General features: G+C 42.9%; 1 protein-coding gene across 1 annotated transcript in view; it reads left to right on the top strand.

The window, feature by feature from the left end:
• FAM135B (family with sequence similarity 135 member B) overlaps nt 1–16,719 on the top strand; it is a 233,083-nt gene that overhangs the window by 51,239 nt on the left and 165,125 nt on the right. Inside the window, exon 2 of the mRNA XM_017512001.2 lies at nt 2,502–2,581. Within this exon, the coding sequence (XP_017367490.1) occupies nt 2,502–2,581 (80 nt within the window). The remainder of the gene's footprint in view (nt 1–2,501; nt 2,582–16,719) is intronic.

Here is a 16,719-nt window from a genome sequence, read left to right on the forward strand (position 1 = left end):
GCAACCTCCGCCTCCTGGGTTCAGGCAATTCTCCTGCCTCAGCCTCCTGAGTAGCTAGGATTACAGGCATGCGCCACCATGCCCAGCTAATTTTTTGTATTTTTAGTAGAGATGGGGTTTCACCATGTTGACCAGGATGGTTTCGCTCCCTTGACCTCGTAATCCACCTGCCTCAGCCTTGTCTTTTTTATTTCATGTTTTCTGTACCAAGTCTAAAACCTTTTTGCTTAACTCTCCATTTAGAATATATTTTAGGCCAGGTGCAGTGGCCCACATCTGTAATCCCAGCACTTTGGGAAGCCGAGGCAGGTGAATTGCTTGAGGTCAGGAGTTCGAGAACAGCCTGGTAAACATGGTGAAACCTTGTATCTACTAAAAATAAAAAAAAAATTAGCCAAGCATAGTGGTGGGCACCTGTGATCCCAGCTACTCGGGAGGCTGAGGCAGAAGAATCACTTGAACCCGGGAAGTGGAGGTTGCAATAAGCTGATATCGAGACACTTCACTCCAGCCTGAGTGACAAAATGAGACTGTCTCAAAAATAATTTTTAAAAAATGATTTTTAAAAAGAATAATTTAAAAACTTTTGTCTGTTTCCTATGTTTTATAGTTTCATATTTTTCATTTAAGTTCACAATCTACTTTGAGTTACTAATAATTTCTTTATAAGATATGAAATTAAAGTTGAGGTATGTTTGTTTGGTCGTGGCTGTTACTTTGTCTGTGGATAGCCAATTGCTTCAGGACAACTTATTTTAAAAGGCGATCTCTCCTCCATTGAGTTGCGTTTGCACCTTTGTCAAAATCCTGTGGGCATATGTATGCCCTCATTACTGCAGAGTGGTGGGTGGAGGTCCAGGCTCCCCACATGGTCTCCACTTCAACTGAGCAGGTGGGGTTCTCTTTACCATCTGTTTCAGATGGAAGCCTGGCTCCCTGATGAAGTCCTTCTCTTGGCAGGTTGGGTGGGGATGCAGTGTTTTCATGCAGTCTGAGGATGGCGGGTGTCTAGACTTCCTACTTTGCCTTTGCTGGTGTGGGTGGAGGTAGGCCCACAGTATTTTCTGTTTCTCGGCTGGAGTAGACAGCTGTTGCCTAAAAGTTATCTGTCTTGCTGTTCTCTTCCTGATCCTTTGGCTGGAAGGAGAAGGCTTTTTTGGTATAATTTTCTTGTCTGTGGCTATTAGCTTTTCTGGCTTCTTGGCTTCTCCAATATCCAGTCTGGGGTATATGAGGCAAAAGAAAATGCAGAAGCCTCACCAGCATGTCTCTCCTTGGGTCCTGAGGTCCCTAACCTATTTGCTTTCTTATCTACCTTTAAGAATCTTCATTTGCTAGTTTTTCTATGTACTATTTTTCTATATAGAGTTTTTGTTGTGCTTAGTGCAAAAAATAGGGAAAAGTATGTCTGTCTACTTCATATTTCTGGAAACAGAAGCCATGGCAGATACTTGTAGAAGGTACTCATTTTGCAGATACAGAAACAAGTTCAGAGAAATTATATGATGTACTTAAAGTCACACAGCTGGAAATGTGTCACTCATACTACAGCTATGAATCCAGCACCAGTGCTCTTTTCTTTTTATCTCTGTACATCATTTATATATAAAAACAAGCATGCAACTACCAACAGAACATTCTGTGAGTGTATGTGCAGTGAAAGTAACTCAATAGCAGGATACTCACCCAGCTATGAGCTCAGTGAGCCATGAGAGACTGATGTGTTCATGGTCCATTTTCCTTATAGTTCACTTTGGTTTATTCACATTGCATTTCGCAATGGGTTTCAAATCAGTAAAAGAAGAGAACAATGATGATGCCAGTAATGTCCTCCAGTGCTTACGGGCAAAAAGTCATTAATTGCAAAGCACAGAACTTCAAAGGATACTTCTGTACTTGGGGCAAAAGAGGGCACATTAGAGAGTTAACTGACAGCATGAGGACCTGCACATTGTCCTGAAATGATGAGATTAGAAAATGGGAGTGCTATGTTAAAATTAAGGAGGCAAAATATACAGGGAAGAGTGTATTTGGGGACGCCTCCAAGAGGGCTAACTCAGAGGCTATGTTAATAAAGGAAGTAGTTTTTGTGTTGCAGCCTGATAGAAACTGAATTTATAGATGGATTCTCCACCATGCATAAATAACCTCCTTTCCTATAACAATAACCTTTCTTGAGTACATAAAACCCATACCCCTTCATGAAACTGTCACATGACCCATCTCTTTCTTTTCTCTATTCTCGTCATCTCCAACCTTGTTCAGTCTTGTATGATCTCAAGTGAACTCAACTTCCTGTCTTCAACGCTGCCCTGCCCCCTCCCTCTCCACCTTTGCTGATAAAATGCATTCCTCACGAATGCCAGATGATCAGATGATAGTGCATGCTGCCAAGAAACTTCCCTGATTTCCTATGGCTTGCAGGAATAAGTCTAGGTATTTTTAGAAGTCAACGTTAAGAATCCTGATCTTCAGCATCCTGTCCTCTGCTCTTTTCTTAGGTATTACCAGATCCGAGTGACCTTGAAGGTGTCCTCAAGGATCCCCCACAGACTGAGTGCCTCCATAGTCGGGCAGACAGGTGAGCAGAAGAATGGCAATGGGGTGCTTGCCCCCAGTGGTGAATCTTCATTTGTCACTGCTTTCCAGGGCACAGCAGAGTGCAAGGCATGCAGAGGCACTCAGCCAATCTTTGGTGAATGTTGAATGAGTGAGTTTTAGAAACGGAGACCAAGAGTTGGAGGTGGCCATATGTGCACATTGTGGAAAGGGGGACCTGGCTTGAGAGAAATACACTTTCCCAGGAACAGCCAGTATTTGAGACAAACTTGCTGTGGGGGGGCTTGGTTAAAGTCAAGTCAGGGAGGATGCCAGTGGGAAATGACATCCAACAAGTGGGTAAAACAGGTATCCTGTTAAAGGGAACCTGGGATTCACCTAGGTACAGAGGACTAAGTGAGTAGGCGGTGTGGTAACACGTTCCATGCATAGTGAGGGGTCCGAGAGCAGTGCTCCCAGCTTGAGGAGAAGGATTGCCAAGGACAACTTGGATCCTCATCTTGAGAAGGCTGGAGTACAAAGTGGTAACCAGGGCTCTGAACAGGTAGTCTATCACAGAGTGTTATGTCAGAAATAGAGAACTTATCATGCCAGAAATAAAGACAGACATAATATTAACTAGTAGACCTGTTAGGAGTTTGCGTTAATAAATTTGGGAGAACTGTGCAGGCTAGGTAGACCTTAAGAAGAAGAAGGAGGCAGGGCATGGTGGCTTACACCTATAATCACAGCATTTCGTGAGGCTGAGGCAGGCGAATCACCTGAGGTCAAGAGTTTGAGACCAGACTGGTCAACATGGGGAAATCCCATCTCTCCTAAAAATACAAAAAAAATTAGCTGGGTGNAAAAAAAAAAAAGAAAGAAAGAAAGTACTGATACATGATACAAGATGGATAAAGCTTGAAAACATTATGCTAAGTGAAAGAAGTCAGTCACAAGACCACATATTATTCCATTTATATGAAATACTGAGAATAGGTAAGTTCATAGAAATAAAAAGTAGATTAGGGTTCCCAGGGGCTGGAGAGAGAAGGCTGAAGGGTGGGGTGAAATAAGGAGTGATTATTAATGGGTATGGAGTTTCTTATTGGGGTAGGAAAAGGTTCTGAAGACTGATTATGGTGACAGTTACACAATTCTGTGACTATACTAAAAATCAGGCACTTGTTCTTCAAGTCATCCACAGGTCTCTTCCCAGCATACTTTCCTTTTTTTTTTCCTGTTCTAAAGCCTTTTAAAAATAAACTTTCACTCCTGCTCTGAGAAAACAAAATCATTGAGGAATATACTTTAAATGGGTGAGTGGTATGTCATATGAATTACATCTCAATAAAGCTGTTGTTTAAAAAAAATTAAAGTATAGATAAAGGCTATGTGAGCTGGATGGAGTTTAGATTCTGTTGTAATATCTCCTAAGTCCGTTAAGACCCATAGCCAACCTATGAAACTGCAATAATCTGAACCTTGGCTTTACTTTAAAAAAAATAAAAACTAACATCGAGAACTTGGACCTCATTTTTGGTCATTCCCTACCAGCTCTGTACCACTTGTTTAATCGATTTCATGAGAAACATACCCAAAGTAATGATGTATATTTACTGAGCATTTATTATGTGATAGGTACTTTTCTAGGACCCAGGATTCAACAGTGAGACATGTAGTCCCTGTATACAAGACACTTACACTACATTCACCAGGCAATCTTCAGAGGGCATGGTAAGTGCTACACAGGGGTAAGTACTGGGTACTTCAGAAGCATGACCTGGGGTTGGGGTATTAGCATAGCATCACAACAGAAGTGATGTCTAAACCAGAGGTAACTAAAGTTGATAAGAAAGAGGCATAACAGGAGCATTCTAGGCAGACAGAGTAAGTGCACAGTCCTAGGCGCAACAGAGAAAGAACGGGGCATTTAAGGAATTAAAGTAGTGTTGTGTACTTGGAGTACAAGAATGGGGGATAAGGTACAGGCAGGATTGGCACAGATGAAGCTGGAGAAGACTGAGTTCTTTTAAACTTGAAATATGACAAAAAAAAAAAAAAAAAAGGAAAGAAAGACTTAAAGGTTAGAGTAGAGGGTAGGGAGCATTAAAGTAAACAGATAACAAGACAGAGCTGTGCAAAATCTGTTTTACATTAATTATAAATTACTAGTAGCCAAGAATGTTACAGAAATCCAATCCAGTAAAACCAAGAGTTGTGGTCATATCTACCCTTCATGAAATTCATTTGGAATTTGCAATGTGTTATGGTGAGTGAAATCATATGCAATTGAATACCCACAAGTTAGACACGTAGATGTGGTGTTCTGCTTAAATTTACCTTGGAAGAAGTCTGGAGGGGGACCTGGTTCCTCAGGCCACATGATAGAATGTTAGAAGAGACCCGTGGTTTCAGAGCAATAGGATAACTCAAGCATATGATCTGCAAAAGGAAAGACGCTGATGGCCACCGGCTTCAGCCTTGCCTTTGGGCAGAGTAAAGCATTAAGTAATAGGCAAGCTGCCGTATTTCCAAGGTGTTCTTTCTCTTTCCCTCTACTCCTCTCCCCTGGGAAGAAATCAGGTATCTGAAGAGTGGGAAAAGGGAGCCACCTATTCTCCTGTTTCCTGAGCCACCCATTCTCCTAGATCCAGAGTGATTTAAGCATCCCACAGTTCCCTCCTTTCCTGTCATTCTGTGCTTCACCCCTTTCCCACCCCACCTTCCAACAGAAGAAGGTCCATGATGTCCACAGAGAGAGCAGGGGATTTGGCCCCTGACCCTGTGTGAGCCAGTGTCCATATGTGTACACTGGATAAGAACATATCTGTGAACCCAGGTATATGACTAGCAGCTTGAGCTTAGGTTCCTGAACTATGAGGAAAAAAATGCCTTCTTCATAGATATTTGTCTTAGAAAGTACACTTTATAAAAAGGACATTATATATATATATATATATATATATATATATATATATATATATGTATGTCAGAACAGGAACTAGGACAAGGTAAGTATCCAGTCAGTCCCACCTGCTGCCTGTGAGTGGTCATATCATCAGGGGTGGGAGGGACCCGATCACAGGTCAAGGTGAAGGCCTTGGTGAGAGACCTAGACGTCAAGTGGAATAACACCCCAGCCGACCTGATGAAAGCCATCCCCAGACTCCCGTCAAGGACTCCGCTTCTTCCTTGTGACTGTGGATAACAGGAGCTTGGGTCCTGTCACTGGCTAAGTCATCTTTTGGAGCTGGCAGGCCCCAGCTGTGAGGACTGGAGTCCTGCAGGATACTCAGTGGTTGGCAGAGCCCAGCAAGTAGCTGGGGAAAAGAAGGGCTTGAGATAGTACTACACAGAGACAAAGAAAATGAAAATGAAATATAATTTTTGGGGAAAAACCTATTTTCTTTTTTAGTATAGTTTAACAGAAGAATAATTATGATGAAGTTGGTATGCCTTGAGCTTTATAGCAGCATACTGTTTAGAACAGAATACTAACGCAGAGGCCAGCAATAATTTACAATGAGATTGTGCCCCAGGTAAGAGATGTATAGAATTTCTTCTTCATGGTGAATTTTTCAATTATACTATTTTTGGTTAGAGACCGCTGCATTATGAAGCACTCCAAAACTTGTGACTTTTAACAATGGCTTATTCTTTTCTAATGTTTTGAGTTAGCCAGCCTAGGCTGGGGAAATTTATGCACTACCTTAAGCTGAGCTCTCAGCTGAGGATGGAGCAGCTAAGATGTCTTCACTCATCTCTCTGACCCCTTGGTTGGAGTGGCTGCACCAGATAAGAGACAGCTGGGCTTCTGTCTCCGGTTGGGTGGTCAGACTCCTTACATGTTAGCTGAGTTCACCAAGAGGGAAAATGAAGATGATTCCAGGCCACCTAAGGGCTAGATGGAGACTGCCATAGGGTGGCTTCCTCTTCAGTTCATTGGTAGGTCAGGTGACAAGGCCAGCCCCAGGGGGACGGAAATAGACTTTCCCATTCATTGAAAGCACCGTCTGCATGTACAGTGATGGGGAGAAGCTTTGGCAGTCTTATTTATGGCCAACTATCTAAACATATTTTCCATTACCTCTATGCATTTCTGAGGAAAAAAGAAAACTATATCTTTAGGCAACAAGGTATCAGACACTGGAAGAGAACCGGAGTGAAAACATCTGGACTCTAATGATGTCTTTGATACTCAGTACTTGAATGGTCTTGTTGGAACACATGATTTCATTTGCCTTTTTTATTCCATGTATCTCTAAATGTAAATAGAAAAAGCTTGCCATGTCCAAGGAGGCAGAATTTAGCAGGTGTAAGGGCCACACGCTTGGGCTTTTCAGGTATGGTTTCTACTTCTCCCACTTCTAAGCTGCTTGACTTTAGAAAAGTTATTTAACCAATTTGCTTTTCAGGTTCCTCAGCTATAAAATGGGGATGGAAGTTGGTACTTATAGGTTTGCGGTACAGATTGAATGCATTGTGCAAATTCATGCATGTAAAATGATTTACAAACATTACATGGTTTACATAGAAACCATGTATGTAAAATGATTAGACTGTTGCCTGGCACATGGTGAGCTCACAATAACAATTACTTAGAATAAGCATTGCTATTATGCATAAGAGTAGCCTATTACTTAGCAGCCTCTGACCTGTGCTGTTCATCCTGCAGAACGGAGGCTGCCTTCTGGCTCTAGAGATGCTCAAAGTCATCTCAGGGAGACAGAAGTGGTCAGATAATACTGTAGAGGTGGAGATTGTGGTGACCATCGGACCATGCAGGACTGCCTGTGCTAGGAGCCGCTGGCTTGGATGAGAAAGAGCCTCTCAGATTGGGCTTAAAGGACAAAGAGAAATTGGTTCTACAGACAAAAGTAGGGAAGGTTGACCCAGGCAGGGGTAATAAAATGACCCGTATGGAGCAAAGGTGGTTCACAGAATGAGGAGAAATCTTGTGTGGCTGCTGGTAAGAACAACACCAACATGAGAAGAGAGACAAGCTGTGGTCAGGTTTGGAGGCCATTTGCAACACACGGAGGAGATTGATTTTGTTTCAGAGACACAGCCAGATGAAATGAAAGCAATCCGTCAAACCTGGTGCTGTGCAAACATGTGGTGCTGTGGCATAAATCCAGGGACAGGATTCTGCATTTTTATTCTCTTTTTAAATACGTAAGTTGTCTAATAGCCTTATCATATGGAAGCATGTTTCAATTATATAGATGATTTAGGTACATATTCTCTCAATATGAAATGAATATTTCATTGACTTGTACAAGCAGGATGTGTACGATTAGATCCTGTGAATAAAATGTAATAATAATTCCCCATGTGCATAGCCTGCATACCATTGCATTTTCCTTTCGATTCTTTTTTAAGAAGTGACTTGGAGAAGACTTCCCTGGAAAACTGATGGTTTGCTCTTTTCTGAGTTGGCTGTATATCTTGTTACATAGAATATGACAGGCTTTGAGCTCACACAAGTTAGGAATAATCATTTTCTTGGACATGTTAGAAAGATCCTAGCATTTGAGAAGGGACAGGCACACAAATGGTGACAGCAACTGTAATACTGTCAGATGTGCTTGTAGACCTGAGGCCCCTTCTGTGTAGATGTGGGAACACTGGGGGTTTGGCCTTAGTGTTGGGTATGAATATGAAGGATGCAGGTCTTTATCATTACTAGAAATAGAAAAGTGCAAATTACAGATGACTGTCTAATGATTCACTGACCAAGACACCCCTTGACTGTTCAAGAACAAGAAAGAAAGAAGTCATTGCAACATCTTCCTGTTCTCCTTTAACTTCAATGAAAATTAAGAAAATTCAGTGAAAATTGGGAAGATTCAGTGAAATTTCTTAGATAAAAGAATTTACTATTAGGGAGGCAGAGACTGCAGCAGAAAAGACTTGGACTCAGATAGTCACATTACATCCCACTCATTCACATCAGACCTACGTGTGCCAAGGAAAGCCTTTCAACCACTGAGCCTTCAATTTTTTTACCACAATGGGGGTAGTCATACCTTTAGCCTAGGGTTTCTGAGATGATTTGAGAGCATGATGGCAAAGCTCCTAGCACAGTGCTTGATACATAATGGCAAAAATAAAATGCAGCTGTTATTATTAATATTATTAGTTAATAAAAAGTCTTACCATGCATTCAAGGGAAACTTGCAGATGGAGCCAACAGAAATGTTTTTGAGGCAAAGGTGATCCAGTGGGAATGTTTAAACAGGGTGATTTGATGTGAGTGAGACAGGGCCCTCATAGCATGGGTGAAGGGGTGCTGTATTAGATGGTCTTCATGCTGCTAAGGAAGACAGACCCAAGTCTGGGCAATTTACATAAGAAAGAGGTTTAATTGGACTTACAGTTTTGTGTGGCTGGGGAAGCCTGTCAATCACTGGGGAAGACAAGGAGGAGCAAGTCGCGTCTTACACGGATGGCAGCAGGCAAAGAGACAGAGTTTGTATAGGGGAACTCCTTTTTTTGAAACCATCATATCTCGTGAGACTTATTCACTATCATGAGAACAGCATGAGATATACTTGTCTCTGTGATTCAATTACCTCCTGCTGGGTCCTTCCCACAACGTGTAGGAATTGAAGATGAGATTTAGATGGGAACATAGCAAAACCATGTGAGGTGTGAAGGTTAAACAGGAGGGATGTTGCTGAACCTTCAATGTGAAGGCAAGATGGGAAGATGAACATTGATGGAGGATGGAGAGTGGGATACAAGAATGACTGAGACAATCAGCTCAGGACCAAGACTGTGACCAGCAGCATTTGCTAATCCCTGTGGGCACAATGGCCTTAAAGAATGATACAGACTGTGGCTGGGCACGATGGCTCACAGCTATAATCCTAGCACTTCGGGAGGCTGAGGCAGGTGGATCATCTGAGGTCAGGAGTTCAAGACCAGCTTGGCCAACATGGCGAAACCACGACTCTACTAAAAACACAAAAAATTAGCTGGGCATGGTGGTACATGCCTTGTAGTTCCAGCTACTCAGGAGGCTGAGACAGGAGAATCACTTGAATCTAGGAGGTGGAGGTTGCAGTGAGCCGAGATCACACCACTGCCCTCAGCCTGGGCAACAGAATGAGACTCTGTCTCAAAAAAAAAAAAAAAAAAAAAAAAAAAGATAGATCATGACAGGCTTTTTGTATCATTGCTGCATTCCTGTGTACCCTTAGAGACATGAGGTCTAAACAGTCAAGGGAGAGCCAGGTTGTACAGTGTCATCTGATAGTTTCTTTTTCTTTTTTCTTTTCTTTTCTTTTTTTTTTGATATGGAGTCTCACTCTGTCACCCAGGCTGGAGTGCAGTGGTGCAATCTCAGTTCACTGCAACCTCTGCCTTTTGAGTTCAAACAATTCTCCTGCCTCAGCCTCCCAAGTGGATGGGATTACAGGCACACACCACCACCCCTGGCTAATTTTTGTATTTTTAGTAGAGACAGGTTTCACTGTGTTGACCAGGCCGGTCTTTAACTCCTGACCTCAAGTGATCCGCCTGTCTTGGCCACCCAAAATGCTTGTATTACAGGCATGAGCCACTGCACCTGGCCTCATCTAATAGTTTCTCAGAGGAGGCCCACCAATAGGATGTGGCTTGCCACTAGTTATGCAGCTAGAACAGAACAGAAACTTTTTCTTAGCAAAACTATGATGAAGATTTTCAGGAACTTTATTGTGTGTCTCAGTGCTCAAATTGAATGCTACTTTCACTATTAATTGTAGTAATCGTAAGACATATGCACACACAAACATATATGCATATATATATATATATATATATATATATATATATATATAAACACATGTGTGTATGTAATTAATTTCAGGTGGTCTTCCTATAAATATAAATGTCTATACATATAAATATATACATGTATATACATGTGTGTATGTATAATTGATTTGATTCATCTTATTTCTAATATATTCACTGAACTTAATATACTTGTCAGTCAAGCCTATGACATTTGGATCCAAAATGATATTTATCTGAGTTCAACAAATTTTTCAGATGCCCCCTACAAGCCAGAAAATGTAGTATTCCCTGAGATGAATGATAATTAATTGAATGTGAGCGTTCAGATATTCAAGGAAGATAAAACAGATGTAAGAAATTTTAAAATGTAATTATGCTTACTTCAAAGACTTGCGTTATGTTTTTCTTTTCTTTTGAGTTTCGGGTTACAGAGCAACTGGTATGTCCATGTCTGTGTGAATAAATATTAAGTATACTTGGCCTTGGCTATTTTCTTCCACCAAAATGTTGCTATTTAATAGATTCTGCAGTCTCTTCCTACATAAAGATGTTATTTTTTTCCCTTGGGGAGCTGATCAGTTGTGTTATACTTGGGAGAGGGGTCTGTTCAAGCCGATTGAGGCTGCGTTAAATGATTAGGCACAAAACAGGCATCTGCTAGTCATTGCTCATCAAAGCAAGAGAAAAGATAGCACAGTAAATTGTGGAAACGTATAAAAATTGCCATGATTAGTTTTCGTAACGTTTTGAGAGGTAATTTCCATTTCCATTAAGTAGAAGCATTTAAGAGTTTTACCATGTAGAGGGCGGGGGGGGGAGACATTTATTCTTCAAATGAATCAATCTAATTTCTTTTCAGGGTCCATTAAAGTACCTAAATATCAAATGCCTGTTTTCATGAAGAATTCTAAGCAGATAAAACACTGCAGTTCCCAGGCTCTATGTACCGGCCTGGGACCACAGGAGAGCCTGCCCAGGGCTGGCAGGGTGGGCTTCCTGATTAAACTAAGCACTTAAAGGGGCTCTTCCATTTTTTTGGCTTCCAGGCAGATCACAGCAGTCCACTCAGAAATGTAAAGCCCAGGGGCCCTTTCCTTCCACTCCGAGCAGGTCAGAAACCTGCTCTGCCAGCTGCGTGGGTGACCACCCCACTTCCTTTGGGTCAAGCCAGCATTGCTGCTCTATCCTTTGTCCCCGAGACAGTGTCTTGATACCCGTTGGCCATCTAGGGCCCTCTTCAGGAGCTTTCATCCACCTGTGCAGTCGCGTGCCTTGACTCATCTCAGCTCCTGTTTTTGAAGTTGCTTCTACTTTTAATGCCCACCCCTTCCTTTTGTTTCCTTTCCTGCCCCTCCTCCCACTGGACTGACAAGAAGAACACACGCAGCCTTCAACAATCAGGTGGTCTAAGGGATGTCTCCTGCCCCCATCAGAATTAATAGTTACTCAACTGAATGTCCTTCACACAGCTGCAGACACGCAGCACGTAGCCCCTTCCACACCCCACCTGCATTTCTGTGCTTCTTCTACACTATTTTACTGTGTTTCCAGTGGGGCTTCCCTCTGAGGACCACACCCAGATGACAGGAAGCATTTTGTCCAATAATTAAACTGTCCTGGGAGTTTGAACCCCATCATCCCCTATCCCCACTCCAACCTTTGCTGTGAACAAACGGCTGCTAACACAGGGTCATGGAAACCCAGCTCCTTTGTCTCAGGATGGGAGGATTCCTGGAGGTAACACTCACTCCTGAGTCCCCTGACAATCAGGCTCAGGCGCCCTTCTCAGGACCTCTGAAATGTGCCCAGGCCGGTCTTCCTCTCTTTCGCTACCCTGGTTCCCTACTACCCATCTGGGTCTCACTGAGGGCACACTCACGATAAGTTATTTGCCACACATCATTGTCTGCTGCTTTACCGTGTGCTAACCAAACCTGTGTTAGCCAGACAGACTCCATTTTGCTGAGAGCCAGATAGACTCCATCTTGACCTCCGCCTCACCCCTCCTGCTCCTCCTCCCTTAAGTGCACACCTGGGTCTTGCTACTGTGCCGGGTCATGCTGTACTGAGAACTATAGAAATGTATAACCTTTGTAACCATAGCCTGCTTGGCAAGCCCACTTGCCGTTCTGAATGCCCCCCCTTGATTGATTGTATGACAAATATCGAATACCCCCCCTTGGTAACTGGCAATCATGAGAACTGATTGTGTATACCCTCCTTGAAAATCAATCATCATGCAAACCTCCTGCCTCCTAGTTACCAACCTCCTTATCTAACTTGCTTGTTCTGCTTCTATAAACTCTGCTCCAGCTAGGCTCCCCCTCCCTTACCTTAAGCAAGGTATAAAAAGGAATCCAACCCATTCCTCAGGGCCAAGAGAATTTTGTGCATTAGCTGTCTCTTGGTCACTGGCTAATTAATAAAGGAATCGTGCTTCAAACTCAGATCATGGCGCCGTTCCATCCAACTCACCTGGGTATAGCAGCCATCTGTGTCCAGAAACTGCTAGAAATAGTATAGCAGTTAGGAAGTAGGATTTGAACTTGGCCAGACCTGAGTCCACCTAGGTCCCTGTGACCCTGAACTAGTAGCTTCTGTGCCACTGTTAAGCTATCTATGAATGGGAATAGCAATGATAGGAATGACCCTGTAGAAATGTTTGCAGGGTCAGTTCAGGTAACATATGTGGGTGTTTGATAGATTTCCTGTCCTGTTGGGATTCCACATATGGACGGATTCTCACGTGCAGGCACATGAACCAGGACATCACAGGCTTGCACCACCTCCTGCCACATCTGGCAGAAATAACCTCTTAGTACACCCCATATTCGTTGTGATTTCTTTTTAATTGGGATTAGCATGGTGGCTACTTCTTTATTTTTTTATTTTACTTTAAATTCTAGGATACATGTGCAGAACATGCAGGTTTGTTGCATAGGTATACATGTGCTATGGTGGTTTGCTGCACCTATCAACCTGTCATCTAGGTTTTAAGCCCCACATGCATTAGACATTTATCCTAATGCTCTCTCTCCCCTTGTCCCCCTACCCCGCAACAGGCTCTGATGTGTGGTGTTCCCCTCCGTGTCCATGTGTTCCAATTGTACAGTTCTTACTTATGAGTGACAATATGCGGTATTTGGTTTTCTGTTCCTGTGTTAGTTTGCTGAGAATGTTGGTTTCCAACTTCAACCATGTACCTGCAAAGGACATGAACTCATTCTTTTTTGTAGCTGCATAATATTCCATGGTGTATATATGCCTCATTTTCTTTATCCAGTCTGTCAGTGATAGGCATTTGGGTTGGTACCAAGTCTTTGCTATTGTAAATAGTGCTGCAATAAACATAAATGTGCATCTGTCTTTATAGTGGAATTATTTATAATCCTTTGGGTGTATACTCAGTAATGGGACTGCTGGATCAAATGGTGTTTCTGGTTCTAGATCCTTGAGGAATCACCACACTGTCTTCCATAATGGTTGAACTAATTTACACTCTCACCAACAGTGTAAAAGTGTTCCTGTTTCTTCACATCCTCTCCAGCATCTGTTGTCTCCTGAGTTTTTAATAATTGCCATTCTAACTGGCAAATGTTGTGTTGTGATTTCTGTTAAGATACTTACTCAGCATAAAATTCTATTTTTGAAAGTTTTGTGTATGAGGCACTGTTGACAGCGAGCTTGGTGGCTGGCGCCACTCTCATGGGGCCCAAAGACCAGGGTGTGGAGTAGAGAGATTGCGTGGCAGTCACAACATGAGTGGTGTGGGCTTGGGAGGGGAGGGCCCAGGGACTCAGGGTTCAGGGGGGACTCCTTGGCGAGGCTTCACTCTTTTGTAAGGCACACCTGACTTCTGGTGTCCTGATTTCTGCTGCAGGCCATCAAGGCAAATCTTCATCTGCTCAGGAAATGAGGAGGGTCCCCCCAGCAGATCTTTATGACTTGGGCTCATTTAGAGTCAGCAGCCCTGCCCTGCATTCAGTCCCTAGTGACTAAGGCTCCATGCTCCCCTGGTTAGCTTAGCTGCCTGCCCCTTGCTCATGCAGTGGCATTAGCGGCTGCTGCATGGGAAACTTCACCCAGTACAATGAGTTTTAAGCAAACAAATCTAGGGATGAGGGACAAGTGAAGGGCCCTTGAAGCATGCATCCAGAGATGTAGCACAAAGCTTCAGAGTGGCTTAAACTGAAAGAGAGAACAACCTCTGTCTTGTGGGTGGAAGAGAGAACAACCTTGGTCTCTAGAGTACCGTTTATGCAGATTCTAGAATCAGAAGCCTGGGCCGGCACTCACACTGGATGACCTTGGACTCCTCACTCACCTCCCTGAAATTCATGTTTCTTCTCTATAAAATGGGAATAACAGTAATATTGACACTTCCTTCATGTGTTTTTATGAGAATTAAAAATGTCATGCTGAAAAGAGATTCCAATGTGATGAACCCCCATCAGCACTGCCTATTTTGGTTTTAGAACAGAAGGTGGGAGAAGTTGCATGGACTGGAAAGTTAGTCCTGATGGAGTTTTACTGGTTCAGTGTTTCCTGAGGGCCTCCTGTGGGCCAGGCACTGGTCCAGAGCTCTCTCTGAGCATTGAGATGCCCAGCTGCAATGCTGTCTTCCACAGCAGGGAGCTTTCCTTGTACTGGAGGGTTCAAGCAGGAGTTCAGCATGGTATAAGGCCATGTACAATGAAAAGGGTATTATAAAGTTGTGTGCATATATTTGGAGTCATCCAGGTCTTTTCAATGTGAGAAAGCTTTATTTTTTGTTCTTTTGATACATGGAGATATAAGTTAATCTTTCATGAGTGATGCTGAAATGCACACTCCAAGGCGCTGGTACCATGTTGCTTTCTTCAATGCTAGCTGGCTGCTGCCTGGTGGAGGACCTGGGGCAGAGTAGATATCTCATGCATGTTTGTTGAATGAGTGGATGAAAAGCCACATCTGAAGACAGAGTTTGGAACAAAGAACAAAGGAAGAGGAAAGCGGAATTTCATAAAATTAGGAAAGAAAGAAAATGGAGCTCTTGAAGGCTAGACAAAATAGGTTGTTTTGGGAAGAATATCAGTGACAATATGCCATTTGGAGTTCTGGTAGTCATTAAATTGTTATTTAAATTAAAAAACTCCTGATTATTTGGAGAAGACAAAGTAACCAAAAGAGGCAAGACAGCCTCTTTCAATTTTGGTCAGGATGTGTCTGACAGACTAAGAATGAAGTAGGATACCTGGCATTTGAAGTATCCCCGTGGAAAATATTTAGGGTCAGTGTGGGGAGAGCCATTCTGTACCCCCTCAAACCATAGCATGTGGGGTTTGGTTTCAGGGAGTGTGGAACAGTTAGCCTAGAGTTCCTCAATGTGTGGCCCAAGGACCTGACCCATGGAATCCTGTGGACATTTGGTAAAGTCTGTTTCTTGACCTGACTCCCAGGCCTCCTGAGTCAAACTTCTTTTTTTTTTTTTTGAGATGGAGTCTCGCTCTGTCACCCAGGCTAGAGTGCAGTGGCATCTTGGCTCGCTGCAACCTCTGCTTTCCAGTTCAAGCGATTCTCCTGCCTCAGCCTCCTGATGAGCTGGGATTACAGGCACCTACAACCGCACCCAGCTAATTTTTGTATTTTTAGTAGACAGGGTTTCACCATCTTGGCCAGACTGGTCTCAAATTCCTGACCTCATGATCTGCCTGCCTTAGCCTTCTTAAGTGCTGGGATTACAGGCATGAGCCACCGCGCTGGCCTCCTGAATCAAACTTTAAAAGTAAAATGAAGGTGGTCACTGTTGTTCGTGCCTGTAATCTCAGCACTTTGGGAGACTGAGGTAGGCAGATCATGAGCTTAAGAGATCGAGACTATCCTGGCCAACATGGTGAAAATCCATCTCTACTAAAAAAGGGGAGTGTTCTCAGGGTAACAGTCCTGCTCACAAAAAATTAGCTGGGCGTGGTGACACATCCCTGCAGTCCCAGTTATTTGGGAGGCTGAGGCAGGAGAATTGCTTGAACTTGGGAGGCAGAGGTTGCAGTGAGCTGAGATTGCACCACTGCATTCCAACCTGGCAACAGAGCAAGACTCCATTTCAGAAAAAAAAAAAAAAAGTAAAATGAAATGTCATGGGGAGAAAATATTGAAGAGAAAATTCACATAGGGCCACACAAGATAAATCATTTCCTCTCGCAGAAACTTGGAACTCTAAAATTGTAGCTAACAGGTTGATATTGATGATGGATAATTGTGAGGTTTAATATTTTCTCCTTGATGACTTACAGTTATAAGAAGAAATTCTATAGTCTTCATGCTTTAAATGTGAAGGCCACATCTTTGAGGACCTTTGTAGCAGAGGACTTTGATTCTTGATCTGCCCACAGATGCATTTTCATCGGGTGCCAG

This window comes from Cebus imitator, unplaced genomic scaffold (assembly GCF_001604975.1).
Source record: "Cebus imitator isolate Cc_AM_T3 unplaced genomic scaffold, Cebus_imitator-1.0 Scaffold459, whole genome shotgun sequence".
NCBI lineage: Eukaryota > Metazoa > Chordata > Mammalia > Primates > Cebidae > Cebus > Cebus imitator.